The 27,680-nt window shown below is 47.2% G+C and overlaps 2 protein-coding genes across 2 annotated transcripts; one reads left to right on the top strand and one right to left on the bottom strand.

Moving 5' to 3' along the window:
- On the top strand, window positions 2,588–6,750 carry LOC8075740 (endoglucanase 7). Its single transcript, XM_002454270.2, has 5 exons — window positions 2,588–3,511; window positions 3,819–4,031; window positions 4,566–4,766; window positions 5,472–5,726; window positions 5,844–6,750. Exons 1-5 carry the CDS (start codon window positions 2,603–2,605, stop codon window positions 6,540–6,542), a joined length of 2,277 nt encoding a protein of 758 aa, XP_002454315.2. The 5' UTR covers window positions 2,588–2,602; the 3' UTR covers window positions 6,543–6,750.
- On the bottom strand, window positions 7,217–22,423 carry LOC8068607 (dynamin-2A). The gene is made up of 22 exons (XM_002452539.2): window positions 22,037–22,423; window positions 21,896–21,946; window positions 21,689–21,809; window positions 21,483–21,587; window positions 20,994–21,055; window positions 20,327–20,444; window positions 19,892–20,237; window positions 18,909–19,056; window positions 13,300–13,401; window positions 13,095–13,214; window positions 12,813–12,896; window positions 12,580–12,707; window positions 12,248–12,335; window positions 11,981–12,119; window positions 11,573–11,649; window positions 11,366–11,422; window positions 10,834–10,972; window positions 10,567–10,718; window positions 9,992–10,105; window positions 9,846–9,913; window positions 8,135–8,301; window positions 7,217–7,902 (listed from the first exon to the last, which is right to left on the bottom strand). Exons 1-22 carry the CDS (start codon window positions 22,193–22,195, stop codon window positions 7,682–7,684), a joined length of 2,766 nt encoding a protein of 921 aa, XP_002452584.1. The 5' UTR covers window positions 22,196–22,423; the 3' UTR covers window positions 7,217–7,681.

Genomic DNA, 27,680 nt, shown 5'->3' with positions numbered 1-27,680 from the left:
ACTCTGCATTTGAGACACTCTTCCTGCGAGAAAATCTACTCCCCACACTCTATCATTTCTGCTCTTGTCATCTTCCACCTCTATCTTGCTGCCTTCTCTGCTCCCCTGCAAGCTCGCACATTGCCTTCCTCCCTCGCTTCACTTTTGTGCCTCCCATTGTCGATTCAACCTCCTCGTTTTCCTTGTCTTACTCCAAACCCTCACTGTTTCAGCCTCCACCACTACTCTTCTCTGCATTGTTAATCCAAAATGACACACTTCCCCATCTTTCTCCACTAAATAAATTAGCGCTGAAACCTCTCAAGCGTATGCTACATTATTTTATCTAGTGTAAGCTATATATCTTATAATTGGATGGCTGAAAAATCAAGTGTCGACATCCTTAAAAACTCAGGTGTGGTATTTTGGTTCCAAAAGGTTGCCTCATGAAAGTATAATAACAATATATATTCGCGTTACAAAAGGAAAGAACAACACTCGTCATCATCATCACGGCTACTTCAACAACGAGAGGTAGTTCATTTGTGCCATCAAGCCTCTCGAGACTACTCCACAAAAAGGAAGAAAGAAAAGTCGATCTTCCGCCAGAAAAAAAAGAGCCTCAATCAAATCTCCATGAGTAGTAGCTACCAGCTCGCTAAAATAAAGAAAAAAAACCCAACTAAGCTAAGCAGGCGCACGCAGTGGAAAATCCGTGCTGCCGATGCATCAACGTCGATCGTCACAAAAAGAGAGACAATTAAGTGGCCAAGCTAGTGCTTCGATCACGTACACACAAATTAAAAGGGCGATGAGCGATCGATGTGAGGTGGGTGCTAGCTTCTTCCATTTAATTTCTCCCCTTGCTTCACAAAACAGTTTACGAAGAAAGGAGGACGTGCCAACAGCACGAGCAGAGAAAAAAAAAGACGATCGCGCCATGAAACGTCTGGTTGTTAGCGTTGATTAGACTAGAACAAAGCATCTGCTAACAACACATGATGATACCCTAATAACAGGAATAAAGAGGGACGGAGATGATGGGTACCAAAGCACGGTCAAAATGTGGCTTAATTGGCCCTCGAGACGGGAGCAATGATTAAGCTGCTAAGTAACGCACCATACCATACCATATAACAATGCAAGGGATGGAGATGCAAGCAAGAAGCTTCCAAATTCCAACTTCCAAGGGACATATAAAATCGCATTGGTGCAAAGAGAAAATCAGCATCTGGTCCGGCCTACCAACCTGCCCTGCCCACCGATTGTGCGAGCAGCGCGGAGGGTGAATAATGTACGTGTTGTACAGTGGGAGTCGCTCGTTGTTCGTCCAATGGATGGATGGAGAAAGCGACGGAGGAAAGGGGAGGCCAGGACAGGATCAAGAAGCCGTCCAAATCGTTACAGCCGGGGAGTCACTGTCCGTCCAGGGAAAAAGGGGTCGCTGGCTATATTAGCTACGAGAGTAGTTTCATATACACGCACAAAAATAGGTAGCTGCATACTCTCGTAGTAGTATATATGGCTGCTGAGAAAGACATGAGGCTTTACCATGAAGCCAACAAACTGCCCAAAGCCTGGTCACCTCACCTGTCGTCGATCGTGCATTAGTTCTGTTTATTTATGTATCCGGAAATTGATGTGGCAAAGATCAGACAGACGACAGAAGACTGAAATGGATATACAGAAATTAGAAACCTCTCATATGCTACAGCGACATAGTCCAAAACTTTCAGGCTATGCAAGAGCTCATGGTGGTTTGATGATCGATACTGCACGCGACCTAATGCTAATAAGCACTCTATTCGTTCTAAATTATATGTCGTTTTGATTTATTTGATATATCTACTTTGTTATATCTAAATATATAATAAAGTGGATGTATAAAAAAAGTTAAAACGATTTATAGTTTAGAATGCAAGAAGTAATATATAGTACAGTCCAAAACTTGGCACTACTGGATGCATGTATGTATGTATGTATGTATATTCAACATTCATATTTTTGTCCAAAGAAAGTCAGCCATCGCCTCGCGGATAGGTTGACCAAGAGGGCAGGGCGTGTAGCCAACTCATCCTGGCCAGACATGCTCACGGTTACCGACAAAATGTGCCGGGATCATCTCAGAAGACACAAAGGTCCCAATAGCTAAACGGCAGAGCCCAACCTACAGGCTACAGCTACTGTATAGTATGTACTAGTGGTACTCTACTGCTAGACATACTATATACTATCATGCGGCAGTGTACATTCCCCCCCTGCAACCTCCACATGGAGAAAGAAGGCGCAGCTTTTGAACTAATCATCACCACTTCACCAGAACCGGGAAAAACATGTGTGTAACAGAACTGGGTGATGCAATGCAATGACCCGGTAAAATCGGAGCGCATGCATTTCCGGTGATCGCTCATCAACGGCACGCTTACTGGGGCAGTGAAACGGGTCACCGACCCGAGCAGCAGAGAGGGCCACGTGAAGTCATGCAAGCTGCCGCCGATGACTGGGCTAGCTTCCATTTGTCGCGGTCGTACGCGTGCCTCACCTTTGCGTCGTCTGTGTCTGTGCAGCTGTGCAGCTGTGCAGGTGGCCAGTCCAGCAGTACTTACGTGCCCGGCCCCAACCGATGCACTCGCTCCGCCCAATCCAAACCCACACCCCTCGCTCCGGCCGGCCGTCCGCCGGGTCAAAATCTGCCCCGCCTTGTGCTTGCTTGCGCGCGTCGCCAAGGCCAAATCCACCCCAACCCATCCATTACCTCACCAACCAAACCCGAACAAGCCCGGTCCTCGCCCTCCAAACCCACGCTGACGCCACGGCACCGCCGGAACGCGACGCTCGAATCGCCCGCTTATATTTTTCCTGGCCTCGTCTCCTCCTCGCGCGCCCGCCCGGCCCCAGCCCAGAACCCCTCCGCTGCCGAGTATTCTATTCCATCCTCCCCGGGGGGGCTGAACCAATTCAACACGCTGTGCGCTTGTGTCGGGCGGGTTCGCGGCAGCCAGGATATAAGCCGCGCGCGCGCGCCGCTGGTAACAGAGGAAGGTCGGGAGACGGAGCGCGAGGCCAGGCCAGTCAGTCCTCCGATCACGCACACACAGACGCGCGCGCGGAGCGCGGCAGGGAGGAAGACAGCCGACAGCCCACAGCAGGCAGGCAGGCAGGCGGAGGCAGGGGCACGGAGCGGCCGCGCGCCGGCCATCCACCGCCGCACATGCGAGAGGGCGCAGCGGCGCGGAGGCAGCAGCCGCGGCGCGCACATGCCAAGGCGCCGCGCGGGGACTCCCCTCGTGCAATGAGTAGCGCCGCCGCGACCGCGACGTCGTGTCACCGCCTCGGGGTCGCGCTGCCGCTCTTGCTGCTGCTTGCTGCTGCCGCGGTTCTGGGTGGAGCCGAGGGGAAGGCGCACAGCTACGAGGACGCGCTGCAGAAGAGCCTGCTCTACTTCGAGGCGCAGCGCTCGGGCCGCCTCCCGCACAGCCAGCGCGTCGCCTGGCGCCACCACTCCGGCCTCACCGACGGCCTCGAGCAAGGGGTACGTTACGGTCACGTCAATAATGACACCACCGTCCCGTCCGCCGCTGTCGTCCACGTCTCGCCGCGCGCCGGTGCACGCGCTCGAACCCGATGGGGATTTGCGACGAGTGTGTGTGTGCGTGCGCGCGTTCACACGCCGATCGGGCTACGCGTGGTCACCGGGCGGAGCGGGCGTGGCGGCACGGCGGGGACGGCACGGGATCGAGACTCGAGATGTTTCGATCTCAGCTGCTGGGGTCCGTCAACTAACATGGCTGTCTTTTTCCTCGGTGATGATGATGATGATGATCGCGGCACCGGCTCAGGTGGACTTGGTGGGGGGATACTACGACGCCGGCGACCATGTCAAGTTCGGCCTGCCCATGGCGTTCACCGTGACGATGCTGTCGTGGAGCCTGATCGAGTACGGCGGCGACGTCGCGGACGCCGGAGAGCTCGGCCACGCGCTCGAGGCCGTCAAGTGGGGCACCGACTACTTCATCAAGGCGCACACCAGGCCCGATGAGCTGTGGGCTGAGGTAAGACTCGACTACAGCTACAGTAGTTACACAACCCAACCGCGTCGATCTCTCTCGAGCCGTCGTCATCTCACCTGCCTGACCATGCCGTGCCGAGACGGCGAGACCAGTTCGCTGTGACTTGGCCTCGCGTGCGAAAGCTAGCTGTTACACACAACATGAAACGCAACGTGATGAAAGCTAGCTAAGGTAGCTAGCTAGAGACCAATTCAAATTTTCAATTATCGCTTGTAGTTTAGTGACTGGTTTCTTCATTCGCTACACTTTTTCCTAACAAACATTCCAAACCGCAATTTGTATTATACTCTGGTATGATTAATTAAGTACATAGCACACAGAAAAGATATCTGTTTCTGGTGAATAACAACAACCAGGTTAGGTGGCCCGCCCATTGAACGTACGAAGCAGTAGCAATAAGTTATGGAGTTCCACATGGCATGGCATGGCAATGGCATGGGATGGGATGGGTTCCAAAGCTAGCTAGCTGCTCGATGGATCCGAAACCAGCAAGTGTTGACAATTTCGTGCGCGCAGGTGGGCGACGGCGACACGGACCACTACTGCTGGCAGCGGCCGGAGGACATGACGACGTCGCGGCAGGCGTACAAGGTGGACCGGGACCACCCAGGCTCCGACGTCGCCGGCGAGACCGCGGCGGCCATGGCCGCCGCGTCCATCGTCTTCCGCGACTCCAACCCGCACTACGCGCACCTTCTCCTGCACCACGCCCAGCAGGTAATTAAATACAGTGGTGGTTTTTGCTATGATTCATTCGTGGGGGAAAAGAAAACATGGGCTGTGGAAATGTGGTGGACTAGCGGTAGAACGCGTCCGGTACGCGTACCCAACTTTGGACTGTTGCGAGCACCTGCAGGCTGCTGTAGCCTGTACAGTAGTCAAGATGTGCCGGACAATGGACAGCCTCTTGGCAGGGGCGTTTGGAGGTGTGTTCTTCCTTGTGTTTTGTGTGTGTGTCAGTCCTCTAGCTCCTCCGCGGCAGGCACATGCCACAAGTTGTGAACACGACGTTTTTCAGATGAGAGGTTTCTGTCGGTTCGTAGGGGATGCCATGTGGGGCCAGGGGAGCCGGCGCGCAACCTAACGCGAAAAAGAATGGAGAAAAGGGGAGCTAGCTACCATCTGGTGGACGTGGAATTGTGGAAAGCCTCGCGGTTTCCTCCATGATTAGGTCGCCAGTTCAATCGCATAATCTGCTTAGAAACTAAGAAATGTAAACGTCATCATGTGCTTGCTAATTCAGCCAGTCCTTTTTTTGGTTTCCTTTTCGTTTGTTTATTTTTAATAACAACGGAACCAGTAGTGTACGTGTTAGCACCTGCTACCAATACGTGCTTTTTCCCATGCCAATTATGAGACCAGTATTGATTGATTGAATAATCTGCACGTTACCTAAATCATTTTTGTTTTGTATCTTTGCAGCTGTTCGAGTTCGCCGACAAGTACAGGGGCAAATACGACAGCAGCATCGCGGAGGTGAAGAGCTACTACGCGTCGGTGAGCGGGTACAAGGACGAGCTCCTGTGGGCCGCCCTGTGGCTCCACCGCGCCACCGGCAGAGCTGACTACCTCGACTACGTCGTCGACAACGCCGACAGCTTCGGCGGCACCGGCTGGGCCATCAACGAGTTCAGCTGGGACGTCAAGTACGCCGGCGTCCAGATCATAGCAGCAAGGGTAAGTGATAGACAGTGTACTACGTCACGTAATAATGTCAGCACACAAAGCGACAGACAAAAGAGTAGCAATAAGCGAGACTGACACGTGCATGCACCCGTTACGTACTTGTTTCAGTTGCTGCTGAGAGGGGAGCACGCGACGCGCCACCGGAGCACGCTGGAGCGGTACAGGGCGAAGGCGGAGCGCTACGTGTGCGCGTGCCTGGGCCGGAACACGGAAGGCGGCGCGGACGCCAACGTGGAGCGCAGCCCCGGCGGGATGCTCTACATCCGGCAGTGGAACAACATGCAGTACGTGACCAGCGCCGCGTTCCTGCTCTCCGTCTACTCAGACTACCTGGCCGAGGCCGGCGCCCCGACCGTGTCGTGCGCGGGCGGCGAGACCGTGGCGGCCGAGGAGGTGTTCGCGCTCGCCAGGGCGCAGGTGGACTACGTGCTGGGCACCAACCCCAGGGGCGTCAGCTACCTCGTCGGCTACGGCTCCAAGTACCCCAACCGGGTGCACCACCGCGCCGCGTCCATCGTGCCGTACAAGCACAGCAAGGAGTTCATCGGCTGCACGCAGGGGTTTGACCACTGGTTCGGCAGGCGGAGCTCCAACCCGAACGTGCTCGTCGGCGCGATCGTCGGCGGGCCGGACCGGCAGGACAGGTTCAGGGACAACCGGGAGAACTACATGCAGACGGAGGCCTGCACGTACAACACGGCCCCGATGGTCGGCATGTTCGCCAAGCTGCACCGGATGGCGCGGCAGGAGCGGGAACACGGGTCGCCGGCGCCGGTGCCCGTGACGTCCACTGCGGCTGAGGTGTAAATAGATAGGATGTAGAGCGGGGGGCTGTACAATTTTCCCCATTCTTTGGTTCATTCTTTTTTGGGCTTTGAATTTCATTTTACACAGATCGAGGTTATTGTATACAAGAAAGAAAAAGAAAAAGGGTTGGAGGCATCGACATGTGCAAATGTAAATTCACTACCAGTACATATGAGGAAAAAAAATGACATTGTTAACTTATTGGCCATTCTTGTTTGTACGTACCTTTCCGTCGGTGATTCTTCATTCGTGCTCGTGCAGTCCAGCTTAACAAAGAGCACGTTATCTTCGCTAACCTGGCGCTCTCGAGTTTTCAATGCCAATCTGGCACCATAAGGTCACTAGATCAGCTGCAGAACATGAAACAAAGGCACAAACACATGGTCAGACCTCAAAAGAGCGGAAAATAATGCTGCTTTCACATGATTGCTATCTTTTTTTTAGAGCAGCAACATCGAATAACAAATCCTGGCCTGCCTTAGGTACAGCTTTTAATCATATAGTTTCTTTAGTCAGAAACTAGGAAACAGTGAAGCGTGAACACCAGCTCTTGCCGTCTTGCGCCCGAAGAATCGCAGTCGGTGCTACACAAAATATACATGGAACAAATTAGGAAAATTATGTCACAGCTCACATGCACCAGAGCCCAATAAGAACACGAGGGCCGTATCAAGTTATCAACAAGCATGTTTGTATTCCAGCCCAACAATGAATTGAACAGTATATATAATCATACAGCGGTATAGCATCACGAATGAACATGTGGTTTAGTCTAAAAGAATGGGAAGAAAAATGAAACATTGGGTGTAAAGAATACATTTGCCAGTTTGATGGGAAGACTTACAGCAGAATCGTACAAAACCAAAACCAACTGATCCGAACAAAATCCCACAGGATGAGGATCCAAAAGATCAATACCTCCAAAACGATCGGGAAATGACAATCATCAATGACCTATATATTTCTAATTTTCTATAAACAACTTTGGTTCTCTTGATACACACCGTCCATCCAAATCTTCTAGTAAGCTCTCTGTCCTTTGGTCCCAGATGTGTTCTTCCGCCAGTATCAGTAGCAGATGAGAGCCTGACAAGGGCATATGATGCTGATTGGTCACAGGCAATGATCAATCAATGTACTTAGTATCTCCCCCCACTTGGTGGTGCTGGTGGCAATCGGTTAGGTGTGCGTCGGCTGCCAGAGTTTGCATCCCCATTTTCGTGGCGCCGGCCTCGACTGTCAGCACTTCTTGACCTTGTCTCATGCTGTGAACTGGACCGGTCAACAGAGCCATTTGCTGCTGAGTCAAAGGCAGACTTCCAGTCCTCACCAGAGTTGCCAGGGGACCGTGGGCTACTCTCTGCAAGTAAATTTATGTCCACAAGGTTAAGTTCCACAATTTGCTACCCAAAAGAAAAAAATAACTACAATAAATGGAAAGTACAACAAACTGGTCCACATGTTTACACCAAGCAATGAAATTGCACGCAGACTATGAATTAAGCATTATACTAAATTGTTACTAGCTCATTATACTATATCAATTTCTGGACTACAATGAAAAAGGTTCTTGTTTGAAGTATAGAACTTACCAGCTCCAGAACTATCGTTCGCATATGAAGCTGCTCTATTGTCATGGATGCTGAGCTGGCGAGTGAGCTTTGACAAGAGGGATGATTGTTTTTGGTATTTTTCCCGCCTACGTTTAGCATTGTGGTCCTCTTGGAGTAGTTCTTCGATCTTTGCGTTGCTTTGTGCACTAGAAGTGAGAAAATGTAACTGACTCAGCAATGAACTATTAAAAGAAAATGCAATGACAGTGGAACAAAACATTTTCTTCTAAGTACTCTAAAATACTAGTTAACACCTTTCAACAGCCACCATACAGGAGCACGAAGTGCATAAGTAAAAGAAGGCTGCAATTTTAATAGACTTCTGCCAGAACAAAGTTTGCAAATATTCAAAAGAGCGAACACCCCATCTACAAACAGATCCAGAGGGATTATGGGTTTATGGAACAAGATTGACGTTGAACTTAGCAGATGTAGTTCAAAATATGTAGTTAAGCAGTTAAAAGTTGAATTTCAATTTGCACCACAAGTCTTAAGCAAACAAGGGTACATTGTGAGTAAAAGGAACTGGTAAACAAATGATAAAGCAAGATGAGAAATACTAGTAATATGCTATGCCTGCACCTGAGTGGTGCAAACAAGTTATAAGTGCAAGAATACTAAAGACATAAGTGTGAGAAGCAATTAAGCACATACTCCCTCTGTTCCAAATTATAAGTCGTTTTGACTTTTTTGGTACATAGAATTTGCTATGTATCTAGACATATATTATATCTCTAGATGCATAGCAAATCAATGTACCAAAACAGTCAAAGCGACTTATAATTTGAAATGGAGGGAGTATCAGTTTGCAGAACTCAAGCATGGATAAAGGCAATAATTCTATCAGTTTCCTCATTTCTTATAGAGTGTAATGTGCAAAGCACCTAACTAAAAGGATAATAAGTAAACCTTCACATAGCCAGGAAGCAAAAAAAAAAAAAAGCAGTTCCATCTAGATGGCACCTCCTTTTCTTTTTATATGGCATATAGTTTTGTAAAAAAAAAAAGCTCTGAAAATATAACGCATTCATGTAAATGTATTGATTGTTTTCAGATTTTGCCCTCTTATAGTATATTCCCTCACCTGCATTCATGGTTAATACCTCGCTTGTTGTGGGTTGATTCTCCTAAGTTTTTGTTGGTGCTCTTTGTCGTTTTGCCTGTACTAGACTAGTTTCTTTGGCCTTGTGTCTCATAGTCACAGGTCATGTTGTTTGTGGAAGGCTAATTGCTCTGGTCTAGTGCTCCCTTGGGGCAGGGGATTCTTCTCCCTCCTTTGTACTATTCTTTTTTTTCCTCTCTTAATGAAATGATGTGCAACTCTCTCACGTGTTCAAGGGGAAAAAATGGTTAATACCTCACTAAGGGCCCGTTCGTTTCTGGGCTGGAATGGCCTGGAACTGTTCCGGGCCTAGAATCATTCGATATTTTATACTGGGCTGGAAATGTTCCGGGCTGTTCCAGGCCAGGAATGGCTAACCGAACAGGCCCTAACTGTTCGCTCTCATGTTTCTAAGATAAATAGGGGCGGCATGGTCATCATCTCTTTTCTTTCTCTTGGTTCCAAGGCCTTATTAATCTTTGTGCCCATCTCAAATGTGTCTTATACTTTGAACCGAAGGGAAAAGGAGTGGGAGCTCATTCAAGAAGAATAACTATCCCTAATATTTTTTGAAGAATAACAACCAACCTTACTGAGCTGTACAGTTGGTTAAGCATATCTTCTTTTGATTTCTCCACTTGGCAAAGTACAATAGCCTGGTCATGCAAAAATCAATGCACATTATTCCATGAATCACAAGGTTGAGAGAATCGACTGAAGCTATGAGTATAAACCTTTGGAACATTTGCGGCCAAACTGTTCAAAACAGCTTCAACGTAACCACGAACTTCTTGAGACATCCATCGAAGTTCTTCTTCAGGATCAGCAGGCCTCCGGGCCATTGTATCCTTAAACAGAAAAGAGTCGTAGGATGAGCAGTAAAATAAGTGATCTTGTGTTGGATACATTTAAATGACAAACATAGCAAGGCTATAGTTTTAGCATTTAGGTAAGGTAGAAAAACAATAGATATCCTTTAGCAGATAGAAAGAAATGAGAATTGCCCAGTTAGTAGGTGCCTTGCAAAATGGCGTAGACTCCCTTGGCCACACCTCCCCTTTGTGCATGTGTCCACAAAAAATTTTTTAGCCAACCTACTTTAGTCAGTCCAACCTGACATGTTTGCTGTGGAAGTCACAAGCTGGCAGGTTCAACTGCACTCACAACAATCCACACAGGCTAGATGAAAGGAACGACCTTTGCATTGGCCAAGGTGATGATTCTGCTAAGGCTAAAAGGTTCGCAGAGAGAGAGAGAGAGAGAGAGAGAGAGAGAGAGAGAGAAGTGATAAGTCATGGCCAGAGCTTACAAGGGATCCATCTGAACGGCTTTGTCGCATAGAACCATCCTCAGTTGGACCCTTAACAGAGCCCCCTCTGCTTTGAATAACACCTTTTATCTTCTTGATCCATTCAATCTTGTCAGCCATACTCTCAGCCTTCAATATAACGGCACTGTGAGCTGCAAACATGAAATAAGCATTTACAGACCAAAAAAAACTGAAACCACCAGCCCCCCCCCCCCCCCCCCCCCCCCATCCACACCCACACACAGAAAAATGTATACAGGAACAAACCTTTTAAGACACTTTTGTAGGCAACCCTGTTAGTAATCTTAAAAACAAGACTTGGCCCTTTCTCTTGTCCATTTGCCTTCTTTGAATCCTTAGAATTCTTAGAGACCTCTTCCTCCTCTATCTCTTCCAGGTTACATTCCTAAATAACACAGCAGATAATTCTATAAAAAACAGATTATCATGTTTCACATAGCCGCGTACATGTTGTCACTCAGTTCAGATATGAATTCCAACTTTCCACAATGGGAAGACACTGTTTAATATGTAGCTGCAAGTATACTACCTCCTTTCAAAGTTATATGTAACTGCAATAAACATTTAATTTTTGCTGATAATAATATAATATACACAGCATATTAAGACTGGTTGTAGAAACTATTTTCCTCTGTCACGAAACTATTTCAGAAAATATATTTGGTACAAAATGATGGTGAAAGGTTTAAATTGGGAAAAATGTTAATCTCCAGAGGGGCATCTATCAAACAGCGATTGCATTATTCAGAATATAAGTAAGATTGACATCTAAGCACACCTCCAGGACAATGACGCCTCGAAAATGTCTCTCCTCTTGCTTCTTAGTGTATCCAAGCTGGACAGAGGAAAGGATTATAGTAAATCATGTAAGCCATCTCAAATAAAAAGATAATAAAGATCAGCCAAAAAATATCATGAAAAAATATCAAATGTGAGCATTCAGAATAATCATGGTTGCAGGAAATCATAAAGGAGATTTATTAACCTTCCCACTCTTCTCGTTTAGAACAAACCATCTTTTGCTCCAGTCATTATTTTTTGCACTTTTCTTCAAAAGGTAACCTGGTGGAAAAAGAAAAAAATATGTAATTAGTTGAAGTATGACACTGGCTCCACACAGTTGGAAAATATATAAATAAATAATATGGCTAGTAACACACTACACATAAATCTGAATGCATGCATTGTATGCAAGTAGTAAAATGTTACATAAGAGTTCTGAATAAGTAAACAATTAACCAAATATGCTAAATTCTTATAAAAAAATGTTTCATTCATTCTAATAAACCAAAATTGGCATCGCAACAAAATTTTAGAAAACCTGAAGTGTTCTGGTACAGTTACACAGAAAAAATGCACTGCCAAATTGCTATGCACCCTATAGCACATATACCTGCAGTTATTTCGCCGCCAGGCCCAGCAACCTGCAAATTTGGTCCCTCTTTTGTATCCTTTTCTTGCTGATTGGATTTATCCTTCATTGATTTCAGGTTACCACCAGCTTCATCCGAACCAGTTTGAGGGCTTGAAGCCTAATGAATGAAAAAAAATGTTAATAGCCACCAAAAAAAACTAATACTGAGTCTAGCAGTCACTTATTTAGTACAGCTCTTAACTACACAGATTTGTACATCCTGAGAAACACAGGCAGAAGTCAAACCCGGTTCATCTTGGATTGTTCTGCATCATGTCCTTTCTTAGATGATCTGTTATTTCTCAACTCATCCTCACGACGCTGTCTTTCCATTCTGCAAAACCATAGCAAGTCAAATGTACACTGAATGATGCATTCACGTGATCATATAAATTATGTAAAGGCCCCAGTTAAAAAATCATTTATCCATTTGAACTAAGTGAGCAGACATTAATTAAATGAGAAAACAGAAATGGAACCTCATAATGACATAAATAAGGTAGATCAGAATATTCGCTTAAACTTGCACTACAGCATATTTAATAAAATAGGAAGATATTTGTTCAAAGAGTATTGACCTTCTCTGTACTAATCGGATGAAGTGTTGTGGAGGAACAAAAGCTCGCTCCATATCAACAAGTGCAACCACCATCTTTTTTGCATCACTTTTGAAAGCATCTAATGCATTAGATGCAATTGTAATGACCTTAACAAAGGAATGTAATGTTCAGAAATTAGGCGTAACATGAATCATAAATACAACTAGAAAAAAGGAGGCAAAACTGGTTACAGCAAAAGAGTAAAGTCATACCTCCCGCTTGAATGGAGGGTATCTTCCTAGTCCTGGTGTAGCATTTGCAGCAGCGTTTACTATGTCTAACAAAACTCGGTGTACCTAGTGTGTTGATAGACACAATAATTAGTAGCATATCAGAAGCTACAAAATCAATTAAGTATTTGCGGAAGCGCAATAGTTTAAAAATACAAAATATATCAGTCTTAAGTTTATCTTCACCCAAATACAGAGAAAAATCAGATCTAGACAAGCAGGTAGATTTAACTGTATGTATGAATTCTATCAATTGAAACATACCTCTTCAACACAGAGTCGTGATGGCTCCTTGGCCATTTCCAGAACTCCTTTTATTAAGGATCGTAAACCCTTCTCTGGAGATATCAAATAAGGTTGATAGCCATCCGCTTCCAACACAATCTAGAATAAGAAGAGAGTTCCATTCACCATAGGCCAAAATAATTGCACAATCTATAATTAAATATAGAACAGCTTCTGATTTTACCCTCTTCACGTTGTTCAAATCAAAATGCCTGTCCAATGGAAGTTGTTTGATCCTATCTGGAAACTTTCCCTCAAAACTTGCAACTATTTTCCAACCGGAACCCTTTGAGTGGAAACAGTGCAACAATATAATGATCAGTTATTGTTGGCAAGAACTGGATTGCAAACATAGGATTGAACTGCCAGAGGGCAGCTTGGCCAAGAGAGGCCGCTTGGATTGTATTGAATTGCAAAACCAGAACTACACAGATACAAGGGTGAGGGGGCTGCTGCATATATAGCCTAGAGGGCAGACAGCACCCCAACATACCCTGACAGCTTCTAACAAACTACAGATGCTGTCCACCAGCGACTTGGTTGCCAAGGCACCATATTCAACTTGGCTGCCAAGGAACCTATTAGGTAATTAACAATTACAGCAAAGTAAATTACAGCAAAGTAAAGATAACTTAGGCTAACACTAGGCTAACCCTGTCAATTCTCCCCCTTAGCCTTGTGTGCCTTGGGGATGATCTGCCTCAAGCCAATTCTTCCCCTCATCTCCTGGAATTTAGCCTTGCCCAGAGACTTGGTCAGAATGTCAGCGAGCTGATCAGTAGTAGACACATGCTCAGCTTTGATGGTTCCATCTTCCAGGCAGCTTCTAAGAAAATGATACTTGATCCTGATGTGCTTGCTCTTCTCATGGAAGACTGGATTCTTGGCCAGAGCAAGTGCTGATTTGCTGTCCATCTTCAGTTCCACCACCTCGACACCTCTGCCAAGGAGCTCAGCCAGCAGCCGTGACAGCCACAGTGCTTGAGTAGCAGCAGTGGAAGCAGCAATGTATTCAGCTTCACAGCTTGAAAGGGCCACCACCTTCTGCTTGATGGAATGCCAGCTGACCAGGCAACTGCCGAGGAAGAAGAGTGATCCACTCGTACTCTTGCTCGTATCAACGTCGCCGGCAAGATCACTGTCGGTGTAGCCGATGAAGCGAGTGCCGCCTGGAGCCTTGGTGTAGTGGAGGCCGAAATCAAGTGTACCAGCGAGGTAGCGCAGGATTCGCTTGACTGCCCCTTGATGCTCAACTGTTGGTCGCTCCATGAACCGACTCACATAGCCGACGGCGTAGGCCAGATCAGGACGAGTGTGCACCAGGTAGCGCAGGCTTCCAATGAGGCGCCGGTAGTGAGTGGGGTCGACCTGAGCAGCTGTGCTGTTCTTGCTCAGTCGAAGGCGCTCCTCCATCGGAGTGTTGACAGGATTGCAGCCATCCATGCCCCCCAACTCAAGAATCCTCTTGGCATAGTGAGTTTGCCTCAGAGTGATCCCGGTGGCGTCCTGGTGCACCTCGACGCCGAGGTAGAAGCTGAGTGCGCCGAGGTCGCTCATGTCGAAGGTCTTCTTCATCTGAGCCTTGAACGCCTCTACTTCACCTTCTTCGGCGCCGGTGATGATCAAATCGTCGACATAGATGCCGACAAGCAGGACAGTGCGCCCACTGCCCCGCCTGTACATCGCCGCTTCGTGGGCGCTCTGCTGGAAGCCCATGGCCTTCAAGGTGCCGTCCAGCTTTGCGTTCCACGCGCGCGGAGCTTGCCGCAGGCCGTAGAGAGCCTTGTGCAGCCTGTAGACCTTCCCTTCTTCTCCGGCGACGGTGTAGCCTGGCGGCTGCTTCACATACACCTCCTCCTTGAGGTCGCCATTGAGGAAGGCGGACTTGATGTCCATGTGGTGGACACGCCACCCTTCTTGAGCCGCCAGCGCGAGGAGGACCCGAACAGACTCCATGCGTGCCACTGGAGCAAACGCATCGTCGAAGTCGATCCCTTCTTGCTGGACGAAGCCGCGCGCCACAAGCCTGGCCTTGTGCCTGATCACCGCGCCCAGTTCGTTCTTCTTGAGCTTGAACACCCACTTCAGAGAAATGGGACGATGACCGGCAGGAAGATTGACCAGCTCCCAGGTGGAGTTCTGTTCCACCGACGCAAGCTCCTGCTCCATTGCCGCTCGCCAGGCAGGGTCTTCCTTGGCCTCGGCGTAGCTGGCCGGTTCTCCGGCGTGCGTCAGGTGGAGCTCGGCGAAGAGGCGCGGGGGAGGCTCTGGTGTAGGCGTGTCGCCCAAGATGTTGCCCACCATGCGGTATCGCAGTGGCTCATCATCGTCGTGGAAGGCGTCGAGGCGGTCCTCATCTTCTTCAAGCGGAGTGGCGAACTCCATGCGGCCACCGTCCTCAGCTGGACCTGGTGAAGCCGCCGGTGTTGAAGACGAAGCAGAGCCCGACGATGGTGGCGCAGGGGAAGCAGGGCGTGGTGGCGCCGTTGGTGATGGCGACGGTGTCCGAGCAGAGGGCCCAATTGGAGTTGGCTCTCTCTGCTCGGACTCCCCCGGAGCTTGACTTGCCGACGAGGAATCTTCAGGAGCCCCTCCTTGATCTCCCGGCGTCCAGAGCTCGACGGTGAACTCGCTCCCTGCCGCTGCTGAGCATCCTGCGCCCGGAGTGGACCAATCCCAGCCGCGACCTTCATCAAAGACCACGTCACGGCTTACCTTGACCCGCTGTGTGGCCGGATCAAGGATCCGGTAAGCCTTTGCCCCTTCCGCGTAGCCGATGAAGACGCCCGGCCTCCCGCGGTCGTCGAGCTTGCGCAGCTGGCCCAGGTCCTTGACGTAGGCGACGCAGCCGAAGACCTTGAGGTGGCTGACCGACGGCGCGCGCCCGTACCAGGCCTCGTACGGGGTCTTGCCCAGCAAGCTCTTGGTCGGCGATCGGTTGAGCAGATGTACCGCCGTCACGACCGCTTCTCCCCAGTACTTGGCCGGCAACCTCCTCTGCTTCAGCAGCGCACGGGCGGTGGCAACCACAGTCTGATTGCGGCGCTCAACCACTCCGTTCTGCTGCGGCGAGTGAGGTGCGCTGAAGTGGCGTCGAACACCCTCGCCGGCGCAGTAACCCGCGAACTCGGCGACGGTGAACTCCCCGCCGTTGTCGGTGCGCAGAACCTTCAGCGCGTGTCCGCTCTCCTTCTCTGCTTCCGCCTTGATCTTCTTCACCGCATCTGCTGCAGCATCCTTGGTGGAGAGAAGGGCGACCCACATGAATCGCGAAGCGTCATCAACCATCAGGAGGAAGTACCGGCGCCCGCCAGGAGTTGCTGGCGTCACCGGGCCGCACAGATCGGCGTGGACGAGCTCCAGCGGGTCCTCGGCGCGGTACTGGGCCTTCTGTGGGAACGGCCGCCGGCGCTGCTTGGTGACGAGGCACGTGTCGCAGACCTGCTCTGCATGCTTGATGAGAGGGAGCCCACGCGCCATGGAGTGCTGGCCGAGCTGGTGCAGCGCCTCGAAGTTGAGGTGGCTGAACCGCTCGTGCCAAAGCCAGTCGGTGTCGTCCTTCCTTGCGGCGAGGCAGACCGGCAGCGCGGCGTCGAGGTGGAGAACGTAAAGGCGGCTGGGTCCGCGGTTCACCTTGACCAGGAGACGCCCGCGTGGATCCCAGATGCGCAGCACGCCATGGTTGATCTCCACCTTGGACCCTCCTTCATCCAGCTGGCCCAGGCTCATGATGGAGTTGCGCAGCGCCGGGATGAAGTAGACGCCCTGCAGCACGCGATGCTCACCATTCTTCGCCTGGAACACGATGGAGCCGACGCCTTGAATCTCCACCCTTGACGCGTCGACGAACCGCACCGTCCCGCGCACCGATGTGTCGAGGTCGGAGAACAGCTCGCGACGTCCGGTCATGTGGTGGGTGGCGCCGCTGTCGAGGTACCAGCCGTTGAGCATATCTTCGCCGCCGTTGTTGAGGAACGCGCGTGCTCTGGGCTCGTTGATGTCGACGTCGGCCTTGGAGCAGAAACCGCGGTCCGCGTCCAGCTCGATGAAGCCGTGGGCGAGGAAGAGGGCCGCGTCGCCGTCATCGGCCTGCGCGACGTGGGCTGCTCCGCCACGCTCGCGCCGAGGCTCGGGGCAGTCCTTTGCCCAGTGACCAGGGCGACGGCAGTTGAGGCAGAGGTCGTCGCGGTTGGCCTTGTGGTCGCCGCCGGCGCCTCCTGCCTTCGCACCTTGCCCACCACCATCACGTTCTCCTCCCTTGGCGGTCTTGCCCTTCTGCTTCCTTCCGCCACGCGGCCGTCGACGTGCTTCGCCGCTGGAGGAGCCCGCGCCACCCGCGTCCTTCTTCTTCTTCTGGCGCGCCAGCCACTGCTCCTCTGTGAGCATAAGCTTGCCGCCGACGGACGCGGGCTCGTGCACAGGATCGTCGTCAAGGTCGTCCACCGTCTTCAACCTCCCGATGACTTCCTCGATGGTGAGGTCCTGGAAGTCGAGCAGGGTCTCGATGGCGATCTTGAGCTGCGCGTACTTCCTGGGCGTAGCACGAAGAAGCTTCTCCACCGCTCGCTCCTCGTCCATGTTCCTCTCGCCGTGGAGGATCGTCTGCTGCTTCAGCGTGGCGAGGCGGAGAGCGAAGTCCTCGATGTGCTCCCCTGGGTGGAAGGAGAGGTTCTCCCACTCCTTGCGAAGTCGTTGTAGCGTGGCGCGGCGGACGCGGTCGACGCCGATGCGCGCTGCGGCGATGGAGTCCCAGGCGTCCTTGGCGGTGAGCTTGTCCGCGAGCGACACCTGCATCTCCTGCGGAACTCCCGCGATGATGGCCTCCAGCGCGCGCCGATCGTCGTGGTACGGGAGATCGCCATACTCGACGGCGTCCCAGAGCTGGCGGGCCTGCATCTTGAGTCGCATGAGCGTGCTCCACTCATGGTAGTTCGACTTCGTCAGCATCGGCCATGGAGTCCCCGCGCCGCCGTCCTTGTACACCGTCTGGACCACCGGAGATCCGCGACGGCCTCCGCGTCCTCGACGGCGAGCGGGCGACGGAGATTGAGCCCGGCGATGCCGCTCAGGGCTCCGCGACGGGTTCCCGCGGCGCGGATCAGGGCTCCTCCGCCCATACACGCGCGTCTCCCGGTCCACCTCCGCGCGGAGAGCCGCGGCCGTGGCGGCCGCCTCCTGAGCTGCTGCTGCTGCCTCTCGCGCCGCCTGTGCTGCCTGCGCGGCTGCGGCCTCTGCCGCTGCCAAGCGCCTGGCGCGATCACCCCCCGGGTTCACCACGGCGCCACTCTCTGCGTAGGCGCCCGCGGCGGCGGCGGCTGCAGCTTCGGCAATTCTGGCTCTCTGGCTTGAGGTAGACATGGCCCCTAGGATCTCTAAACCTCGCTCTTGATACCAATTGTTGGCAAGAACTGGATTGCAAACATAGGATTGAACTGCCAGAGGGCAGCTTGGCCAAGAGAGGCCGCTTGGATTGTATTGAATTGCAAAACCAGAACTACACAGATACAAGGGTGAGGGGGCTGCTGCATATATAGCCTAGAGGGCAGACAGCACCCCAACATACCCTGACAGCTTCTAACAAACTACAGATGCTGTCCACCAGCGACTTGGTTGCCAAGGCACCATATTCAACTTGGCTGCCAAGGAACCTATTAGGTAATTAACAATTACAGCAAAGTAAATTACAGCAAAGTAAAGATAACTTAGGCTAACACTAGGCTAACCCTGTCAGTTATTTCATTTGACAACATCTTAGATGTAACGAGAAAGCCACTAACAGGGCTCATCACTAACCTCACCAGAAGTAATATGAGCAAGAAATTTATCTTCAAATTCTCGACATAGCTCCAGAGCAACTGCTCTGGTTCCTTCAGCGCTTTGTACCATCTGTTCTCCTAGCCTTGCAAGTTCATCCTGCACTATCTGGGATTTACCTTGAAGTCTGAAATGGATGAATGCAATTTAAGCATTATGAGCAAACTCAACTGGTAGATATAATAGGTGATTTGTAAAAGTTGCACAGTTCATTGGCTCAGTGACTAATAGAAATTGCCAAATTGGAAGGTGCTTTCAGGGACAATCATCAAATTGACATTTTAGTAGCCAAGTAGAAGCTGTCGATAATTACACATGGCGTTACTCTTAGCATTTGAATGATGGTACCATAATTACAGATGCAAAAGTAGTGGCAGCATCACTAAGGTGATGCATGTAGATTTTATTTGGATTTAACCAGAAGGTCAGTACAGAGAAGAACATTTGCAATCATACAATTGCAAGATGTCCCATCAGATGAGAATTAATTCAACCCTCAAAAGCTTTGTGTTGACTGGCAGAAGAAAACGCCTAGAGAATCTAACCTAAATGCAGTTAGATATTCATCTAAAACTAGCAAAAGTGCCAACGCCATGGAGCAAATATAAACCACACATGTTTAATCTACATCAACATTATCGAGTGCCGATAAAATAAGTGGTATAGATCATTCTCCTTTCTATAAATAAATAAAGGATATCTGGAATTCTTTATATTTCAGAGACCATCATGGGGACTTGTAGCTGGTAGACATCATAGAAGAGGACGTGCTTTCGGTTTCACATTTGTTTACATGATCACATCTATATATCAATGGTTTGGCAACCATGGTCAGTAATTGACTTGAATGTCCTGAACCAATTAACTTTTTTCTTGATTTCCTTTTGGTTGTTCTTGGGCCGCACAGAGTTATGATGCCTTTAAAAGTAAAAAGCACAGGATGATCAGCATAGCATGCATACCCGGTCAACAAATTTGGCAGACGAACTTTCATCCGTTTACGTATCTGCTTAGCAATGGTATCCACGAGAGCAATTCTTCCGAGCTTACTCTGAGGTGCACCAGTTAGGATGGATTTCAGGGTCTCAGCCTCAGCTCGCCAAGCTGTTTCCAGTGAATTATCTGACCCAACTGATCCTGATTGAGCAGATGCAATTGAGACAGACTGCCCAATTAGAGCAACCCACTCAATATCAGCTGCTGCTCGTGGGGCACCCTTGTTGGACAAAATGGCCTGAACACAAGAAACTGTTTTTGCATCTGCAGCTGCTTGATCGATTTTGCTTAAGACACCTATTGTTCTAGTTCCTGCAACAGTTAAACAAGAGGAAATATCAATTGGTATTGAGGGTGTGGCATGCTATTGTGGAGGACATGACCAAATTAGAGTGGCAGACCATCTGGATCGATGTCCTTTGCTAGTCTAAGAGCTCGAGAAGATGCAACATCGGCCGCTTGCATTGCTGGTATCACAACAATCAATAATGCATCATTGTGCCCAGCATATTCACTGATCTGAAATGAGAAAAGTATTAACATTATAAAACATAACTGAGAAGACACAACAAATGTAAGTCTTGTTGAGTGTAGTGGGCCCAAGCGCGAGCATGTGTTTCCTTGAAGGGCAAACAACAAAAGACTCATAAGTGGAAAAACAAATATTACTGCTTTTGTGGACACTCAATCAACCGACTATGAGTTGAGCAGGGGCCAGCCGGCCAGCACTAAAAAATTGTATGAATTACATAAATGGGCGGTGGCCATTTTGATGCATAGGATGGGTTTTAACCTACTGGTCAAGACTCTCCCAGCGGCTAAATACATGGGTTAAAGCAAGACCAAGGTTTCTTGGGAAAAAAAAACCCTTGGTTTTGCTATGCTTACATAATAGTCTCTATAATTTCAAAGGATGACCCCCCCCCCCCCTCCCAAGTTATTCCTCTATTCCATTCAATAATATTCCAGTTATAATAGTGAATAAGTATACCATCAGTTATTCTAGCAAGTCCCAAACCTTCCTGAGTAGTTGATGACTATGACAAAAGCATTGCAAAAAGTACTCACCGTTGAATCGTCCATAACCCGTTGGTCTATGCCAGGTAAATCAATCAATTTCAGCGGAGGAGCTGGACAAGCAGACAACAAAGATAACACAATGTGAAATTATTTGCAAGAGCCCAGAAAAAACAGAACAAAGTACACAGAAGCATCTAACGCACACCATGTATTGTAATTATCAGATACTGAGCTGAGCTCATTCAGTGTAGGGTTATTACATTTCAGTAGACCAATGCACTATCCTTCAATAAAAATAGCATATCACAAAACACTCACTGATAGCATCTCCTTCAAAACCATATCATCATATCATTTCAGCATTAAATGAAACACAGAAGGTAGAAGACGTCAATGTTCTACAACTAGAAGATATAAGTATGAAAACGTTCGGGGTCCTTAGCAGCATTGCCCCTAAAGCATGCCCAATTATCCAGCTTGTTACCGAATCAGCAGCATTGCCCGATTACAAGAGAAAAGTACAATCCAACAACAAACCTGTACTTGTCCGCAACTTAAGGTAAATCTCATCGCTTCGGCTTCTCCCAGATCCACTGGATGCCCCTTTGCTAAGCCTATCCTGCAGTGAATGACGGAGTGCACCTGCAGGCCACACCGCAAACCAAAAAACCGGCCACCAAACTCAGTAAAACGACCAACCGCGCCCATTGCCAGATCTAACTATGCGAGGTGATCTCACTCACTTGCCGACACCTGCTGGGACTTGCTGTCGATCTGTAGGACGATGGACTTGGTGCTGAGCCCCGGATCCCTCGCCAGGTCGACCACTATCGGCGCCCGCGTCGCGCCGTTCTCCCCCGTGGGCTGCAACACCACAGCAACCACCACCGGAGTATCACGTAAGCGAATGCTCACAGCAGAAGAGAAGGAGCTAAGCGTGACGCACTCACCAGCACAGGGTGGCCGATGAGGCTGTTCAGCACAGCCGACTTGCCAGCTCCCTGCACGGAAAGGGGGCAGAACGGATTGAGTCAGATCGGAAGGCACTTACGACGACGTTGCGGGTTCGAGCTCGCGCGGCAGGCACTTACGACGTTGCCGAGCGCGACGGCGTTGAGAAAGGTGGAGGGGCGGCGCGAGGCGGTCTCGTCGGAGGGGTCATCGTCCGCAAGGAGCGAGGCGGCCTGCCTCATGGACTCGGAGAGCTGGACGAGCTCGTCGATTGCCTCCATGGCTGCCGCCGACGACATGGCCGCAGGGATCTAGAGAACGGTCGGGGAGATCTCGGGGGTGGTGAGCTGGGAATTGGGGAGTTGCGGGTGCGGACTGCGGAGAAATTGGAGGGGGACTCGTGCGAGACGGGCAGTCGGGCACAAGGGTAGTCGTTGCCTGACTGCTTTTCAAGTGATGGGACCAGCGACTCACCGGTGCGGTGCGGTGCCGGTGTGGGGCGCTTCGTTTGTTCGGGCACGTCGGCCGTCGGGTGCTGCCTGCGGCTGTGGATTTTAGATCTGGCTCCCCAGCCGATGAGCTTGTAAACGAAGTGGGCTCCAAGAGGCGGATGGTGTGGTAATGCGGCGGGATAGCCCGGAGGCCGTGTGTTTTGGGATTTGGGCTACAAATTGGCGATCGGATACTTTTGCATTTGCGGACGTCCATCGACCATCCTTCAAAATGGATTGAAATCCTCTGCAGAAAAGTGACTTTGAAGAACTAATCAAACAGCAACTCTAGATGCCAACGCCCTAAACCGCTAAGGGCTTCCCCAACGTACCAGGATGATGTGCTAAGGACTTCTCCAACATGTTAGGATGGCGTACTGCCCTATATTTCACCTTAGCATCAAAGTGTCATGTCATTTCCTCTAGCATAGACATTGCATTAGATTGTAGAAGAACTAAAATCCCTACATAAACAATAGAAGAGAATGCTCGAGAATGTGTTGTGATCAGTGGATAGTAACTATAGTGAGAAAGAAGAAAAGATACTACATGCACACTCCTTTTTCTCAAGAGGAGTAGGACAATAAGACAAGCTGATGTTGTGGCCTGAGAGAGAGAGTGGGAGCTCTATTTTTTTGTCAACATGGAATCTGCTTTAAGTGATTAAGTCTGAGGCTAATGGTTATGTATGCCTCCATTGTATGCGCCTTAAGAAAACAGAAACTCACTTCGTCTTAAATTATATTAAGTTACTTAAGCTTTTCTAGATACTCCCTATGTTCCAAGTTATCTGTCGTTTTCCATGCCACAAGTTTGACTTGATTTATAAAAAATACGTGCAATATCTGTATCTCTAAATAAAATTACTAAAAAGCTAGATATAAAGATCTTTCCGATCATACTAATATGTAATATTAATATTAATATTTTTTTAATACATATTTAGTTGAAGTTATTTATCACGAAGCAAAAACAACATATGTTTTAGGACAGAGGGAGTACATAACTTTTATTTAGACGAATATTGTGACTAAGTTATATATACTTTCTCTATCTTTTCTAAAATATTGGCTATCCATGGTAGGGAAATTGAAACAATTGGAAAAAAATATACCCTCCTTTCAGCACGTATTAACAATCTTCTTCTATGTTCAAGCAAAATATATAGAAGCCAAAACATTCTTTTAAGAATCTCTAAATCCCCTTTCTCGAACTACCGGATACAAGTCAAGTCATCTTGAACCCAGACGAGCATGGCTAGACCAAGGCAGAGCAGCAGTGTAGCTTCAACCAATCTCAGCAATATCTTTTAGGCTGATAATGGGCCAAGTGACATCTCACCATAGAGTCAAGAGTGAGGAAGGAAAACGCTCTCGACAGTGGTCGTTTTAATAAAACACAGAACAAACTCGTTGGATTCTGCATATAAACTCGCCAATATATTTATTGATCACATGTGAGTTGGCAACACACGAATTTGTTCAATGTGTGTTGTACCCGCTACTTCTATCGCCCTCGAACCCATGATTTGCTTGCCATGGATGCATGTATCTACGTCGTACATTGCTACTGTCCAAGAGTACCCATAATTTTTGGCAAGATTAAAAAAATCATCTCCAATAACTCTCAATACTATCTCCCAATCTTTTAACAATTGGCATAAGTGAGCCCTCCATGCGAGGTTGTGATTTGCTTGCATGCATGCATCCGCGCACAGCGTTGCTAGCAAACGGGGGATAAGAAGAGAGAACCATATGATCTCATGCATGGAAATTGGACCGAGCCTTAGTCTAATGTTAGCAACACACGCCCGTAGATATGAGTCCCCTCACCTAAGGATGGGGAGGGTGTTCCAAACGGGTACCTGCAATTCTTTCTTAGTATAACTAAATAAACCAAATAAAAATATATGATAATAAATTGTCTATTTAGTTCATTAAATTACACTAGAGAAGAACCACAGATGTCCATTTGTCATACCCTCACCTCCCTCCTCTGCCTCTCGCATCGTTGTGTTCTTCCAATCTAATGCAAGTTCAATTCCATAGGCATATTGTTGGAACGTTTATTCTCCATCTCTGACGACTTTGCATTGTACAACCGCAATTCCACAAGCAAGTTCAAACTAGTGATCAAGAAAGCAATAGTAGAGCTTGAAGGTATGAATTAGTTTATCTATTTATATTTTATTGTTATAATGAAACTATTATACACTCATCAACTCCTAAATTTCTATGTTGAGAAATTCAAGTGTCCCATTTAAGAAATTTGCATCCCCGCGAAATGAATGGGCCATCAAGAATCAATACATTAGCCCTGGTATATATCAACGAGTTTTCTATCAATGACAAATACTCATAGATGAATGAGTTAATAAGCTAACATATGGAACTTTTGGTTAACATAGGACCATCCAGTCTATTGGCTCCCGAGCAGACGTTGTCAACCACAACTTGTTACTAAAACTTGGTGTTCAGGCTTGATATTGCCTATTTAGTTCCCTACCATTCCACTTTTTTTTTTTCATTTTTGTGTGCTCCAAAGCTAGTTTACGATATCTATATAGTTTATCTATTTTCTACCATGCCTATTTAGTTTATCTATTTAGTATGAACAATGCACAGAAACTCATAAATGCACACAAATTCACTCCTAAGAATGCAAGCACTTAGACTAGGTGGTGAAATTTTGTTATAGCACATCTGAAATGCTAAATCTTGAGATTGATAAAGTCATCACAAGCGTGTCGTTATCAATGGGTACTCGTCTATCGCTGAAAGAATATCACTAGTAAATTCTAGAATAAATTTAAGAAAATACGAACTTGGATAGGCAGGTTCTACCATAAGGAACCCACCTAATTAAGCTATACTTAGTTCACCTTTGTTGTACCGATTTGCAATCCAAGATATATTAGCTCACATAAAAGTTAAAACTATGGATTTTGCAAGCCGATTGGTTTATCGCTCTTTACCTGAATTAGACGTACGTGTCTCCCTAGGTACATTTTATTAAGCTTAGGGAAAGCCCTATATAAGAGATTAAAAATAGAGATGGTTTCTCTCGAGAAGGAGAAAAAGAAAATCAATGCTAACTCCATTGTGTTTGATAGGTGTTGTCTCGTGTATGGTCATATAAAACTTTTTATGATCTTGAAAGGAGAGTCAGAGTTGGGACAAATATGTTGTTGCTAAAAACAACCATCTAAGGACACCTCTAATGGTGATGCTTTTAAGAATATTATTTCATATTTTGATAAAAGATAGAGAAAATTATCTCTCGATCAAAATCTAGTGTGGCAGAGTCGTCCAAACTATGCAGACATACATGCACTTGACATCATACTTAAATCATTTGGCTACTTTGCATGGGAATCATATAATTCTAGGAATCTCCAAGAATTATTTGATTTTTATGCACAATAGTCAAATGTCTTAAAAGACAATGACAATAATCAGTATAACTTGGACCATTATTCCACAACTAGTCTCGTGCATACATTCCAAAATTATATGAGGTTGTTATGGGGACTATTTATATTATGAGCTATGTGCTAAAAGTTAACACCATCAGAAAAAGTTGTCTTAAAGCTAATAAATATCTCATATTGTTGAGGGTGCTCTAATTAAGGATGGTAGCGGGTCGGTTTTGGTTCGGATATCAACGGGTTTCGGGTCCAGCGGTTTTGGTTTTGGTGGTAGATTTTCGTCCACGGTTTTCGGGTTTGGTTTCGGGTTTGGTTTTCCACCCAATGGATATCCGAAATAAATCATTTGGAATTAAAATTTATATTTTATAATATGATAATAATATTAATTTATTTACTTAGATTATTAAATTTATTCAAAGTTAACTCATGAAAATATTTATTATATGTTGCATCTTGTTTATACATGTGAATATGTGTCTATATATCCGCGGGTTTCGGATAACTATTCGGGTTCCGGGTATCCGTTCGGGTTTGGTTTTGGTACTGAATTTCCACCCGAATCGGTTTCGGTTTTGGATTCGGATTTCGACTTCGGGTTTCGGTTTTGGGTGCACGGAGACTCCACTAGATCCAAACCTGACCCGTTGTCATCCTTAGCTCTAATAAGGTACCCCATCAGTTCCAGATTGTAACTCATTTTAGTTTTGCATCAAATTATACTTTGTTTAACTAGGTTTATAGAAAAAATACATAAACATCTATGACATCAAACAAGATTCATTAGATACACTATGAATATATTTTGATTTTAATAGTGCATTTATTTGATATTATAAATGCTAATATATTCGTTAAAAAATTATTCAAAACTAAATATCTTTATTTAGAACAAAGTTAAATAGACTTATAATTTGAAACGAATGGAGTAAAATTTAATGTTGTAGGATAACCTTTGCACCATCGTAAGATTTATTGTGTTGATTTGTAAGTTGTAACTCAAAACATTTTTTTTCTATGCAAAAGGATTAGGAAATCTTGTGTTACTACGAGACAACCTTAAAAACAACTAATTGTTCATGTTATTTAGTAGTAACATATTTGATTCGAGGAACAATCACATCTTAAATAAGGTGGTGCATCTCCACTAGTCAAATTTGACGGTATGATTTTATTCTTTTTACATATATATAATACTTATTACTTTGCAATAATAAGATAACGAAGGAATTCTTATTTTATTGTATAAACCTAAAACATGAGGAGTGAGAAAAGTGATGGATCATCTCAGGAACAAAAACACTTTATGAGTATCAACTCAAGATTAAGTGATATCACATACGCTCTCTATCTCTTTTTATCTATCGTTCTCCCCTCTCAAGAAATCAAACATAATGATATTCTTTTTGTGGCATAGGGTGCGTATTATGGGCAAGTTGTCTAACAGGACATCAAGCAAATTGACCGAAAATAATAATATCTGATAATGAACATCTTGGCTGGTAGGTATAGTTATAGGATTGGACATGATATTGGATCGACCAAGCCTTCAAATTAAAGTTTGATTGGTCTAATTAGTTAAACTTCTAATTTAAAATTGTTTAATAATATTACTATTTCATTCCTAACAAAAACAATTACATGACAATGATGAGAAATGCGTATTAGAACCCTCCCACAACTTGTTTTGCTCCTATTTTATCATATTTTTTCTCTTTACGCATAGAGGTTTTACTTATTCCCACCTCATGTTGACAATGGTATTTGTACCGGCTTGGAGTGGTTTCTTGAACCAGTTTAGTCGCGTCTAGCTCGAACCGGCAAACACTCTGGCTCTAGTTTTTTTAGTCAAACCATTAGCTCGAC

The sequence above is a fragment of the Sorghum bicolor genome, chromosome 4, assembly GCF_000003195.3.
Source record: "Sorghum bicolor cultivar BTx623 chromosome 4, Sorghum_bicolor_NCBIv3, whole genome shotgun sequence".
Classification (NCBI taxonomy): domain Eukaryota; kingdom Viridiplantae; phylum Streptophyta; class Magnoliopsida; order Poales; family Poaceae; genus Sorghum; species Sorghum bicolor.
The sequence above is the reverse complement of the archived record's forward strand: the minus strand, read 5'-3'. Positions and strand labels throughout refer to the sequence as shown.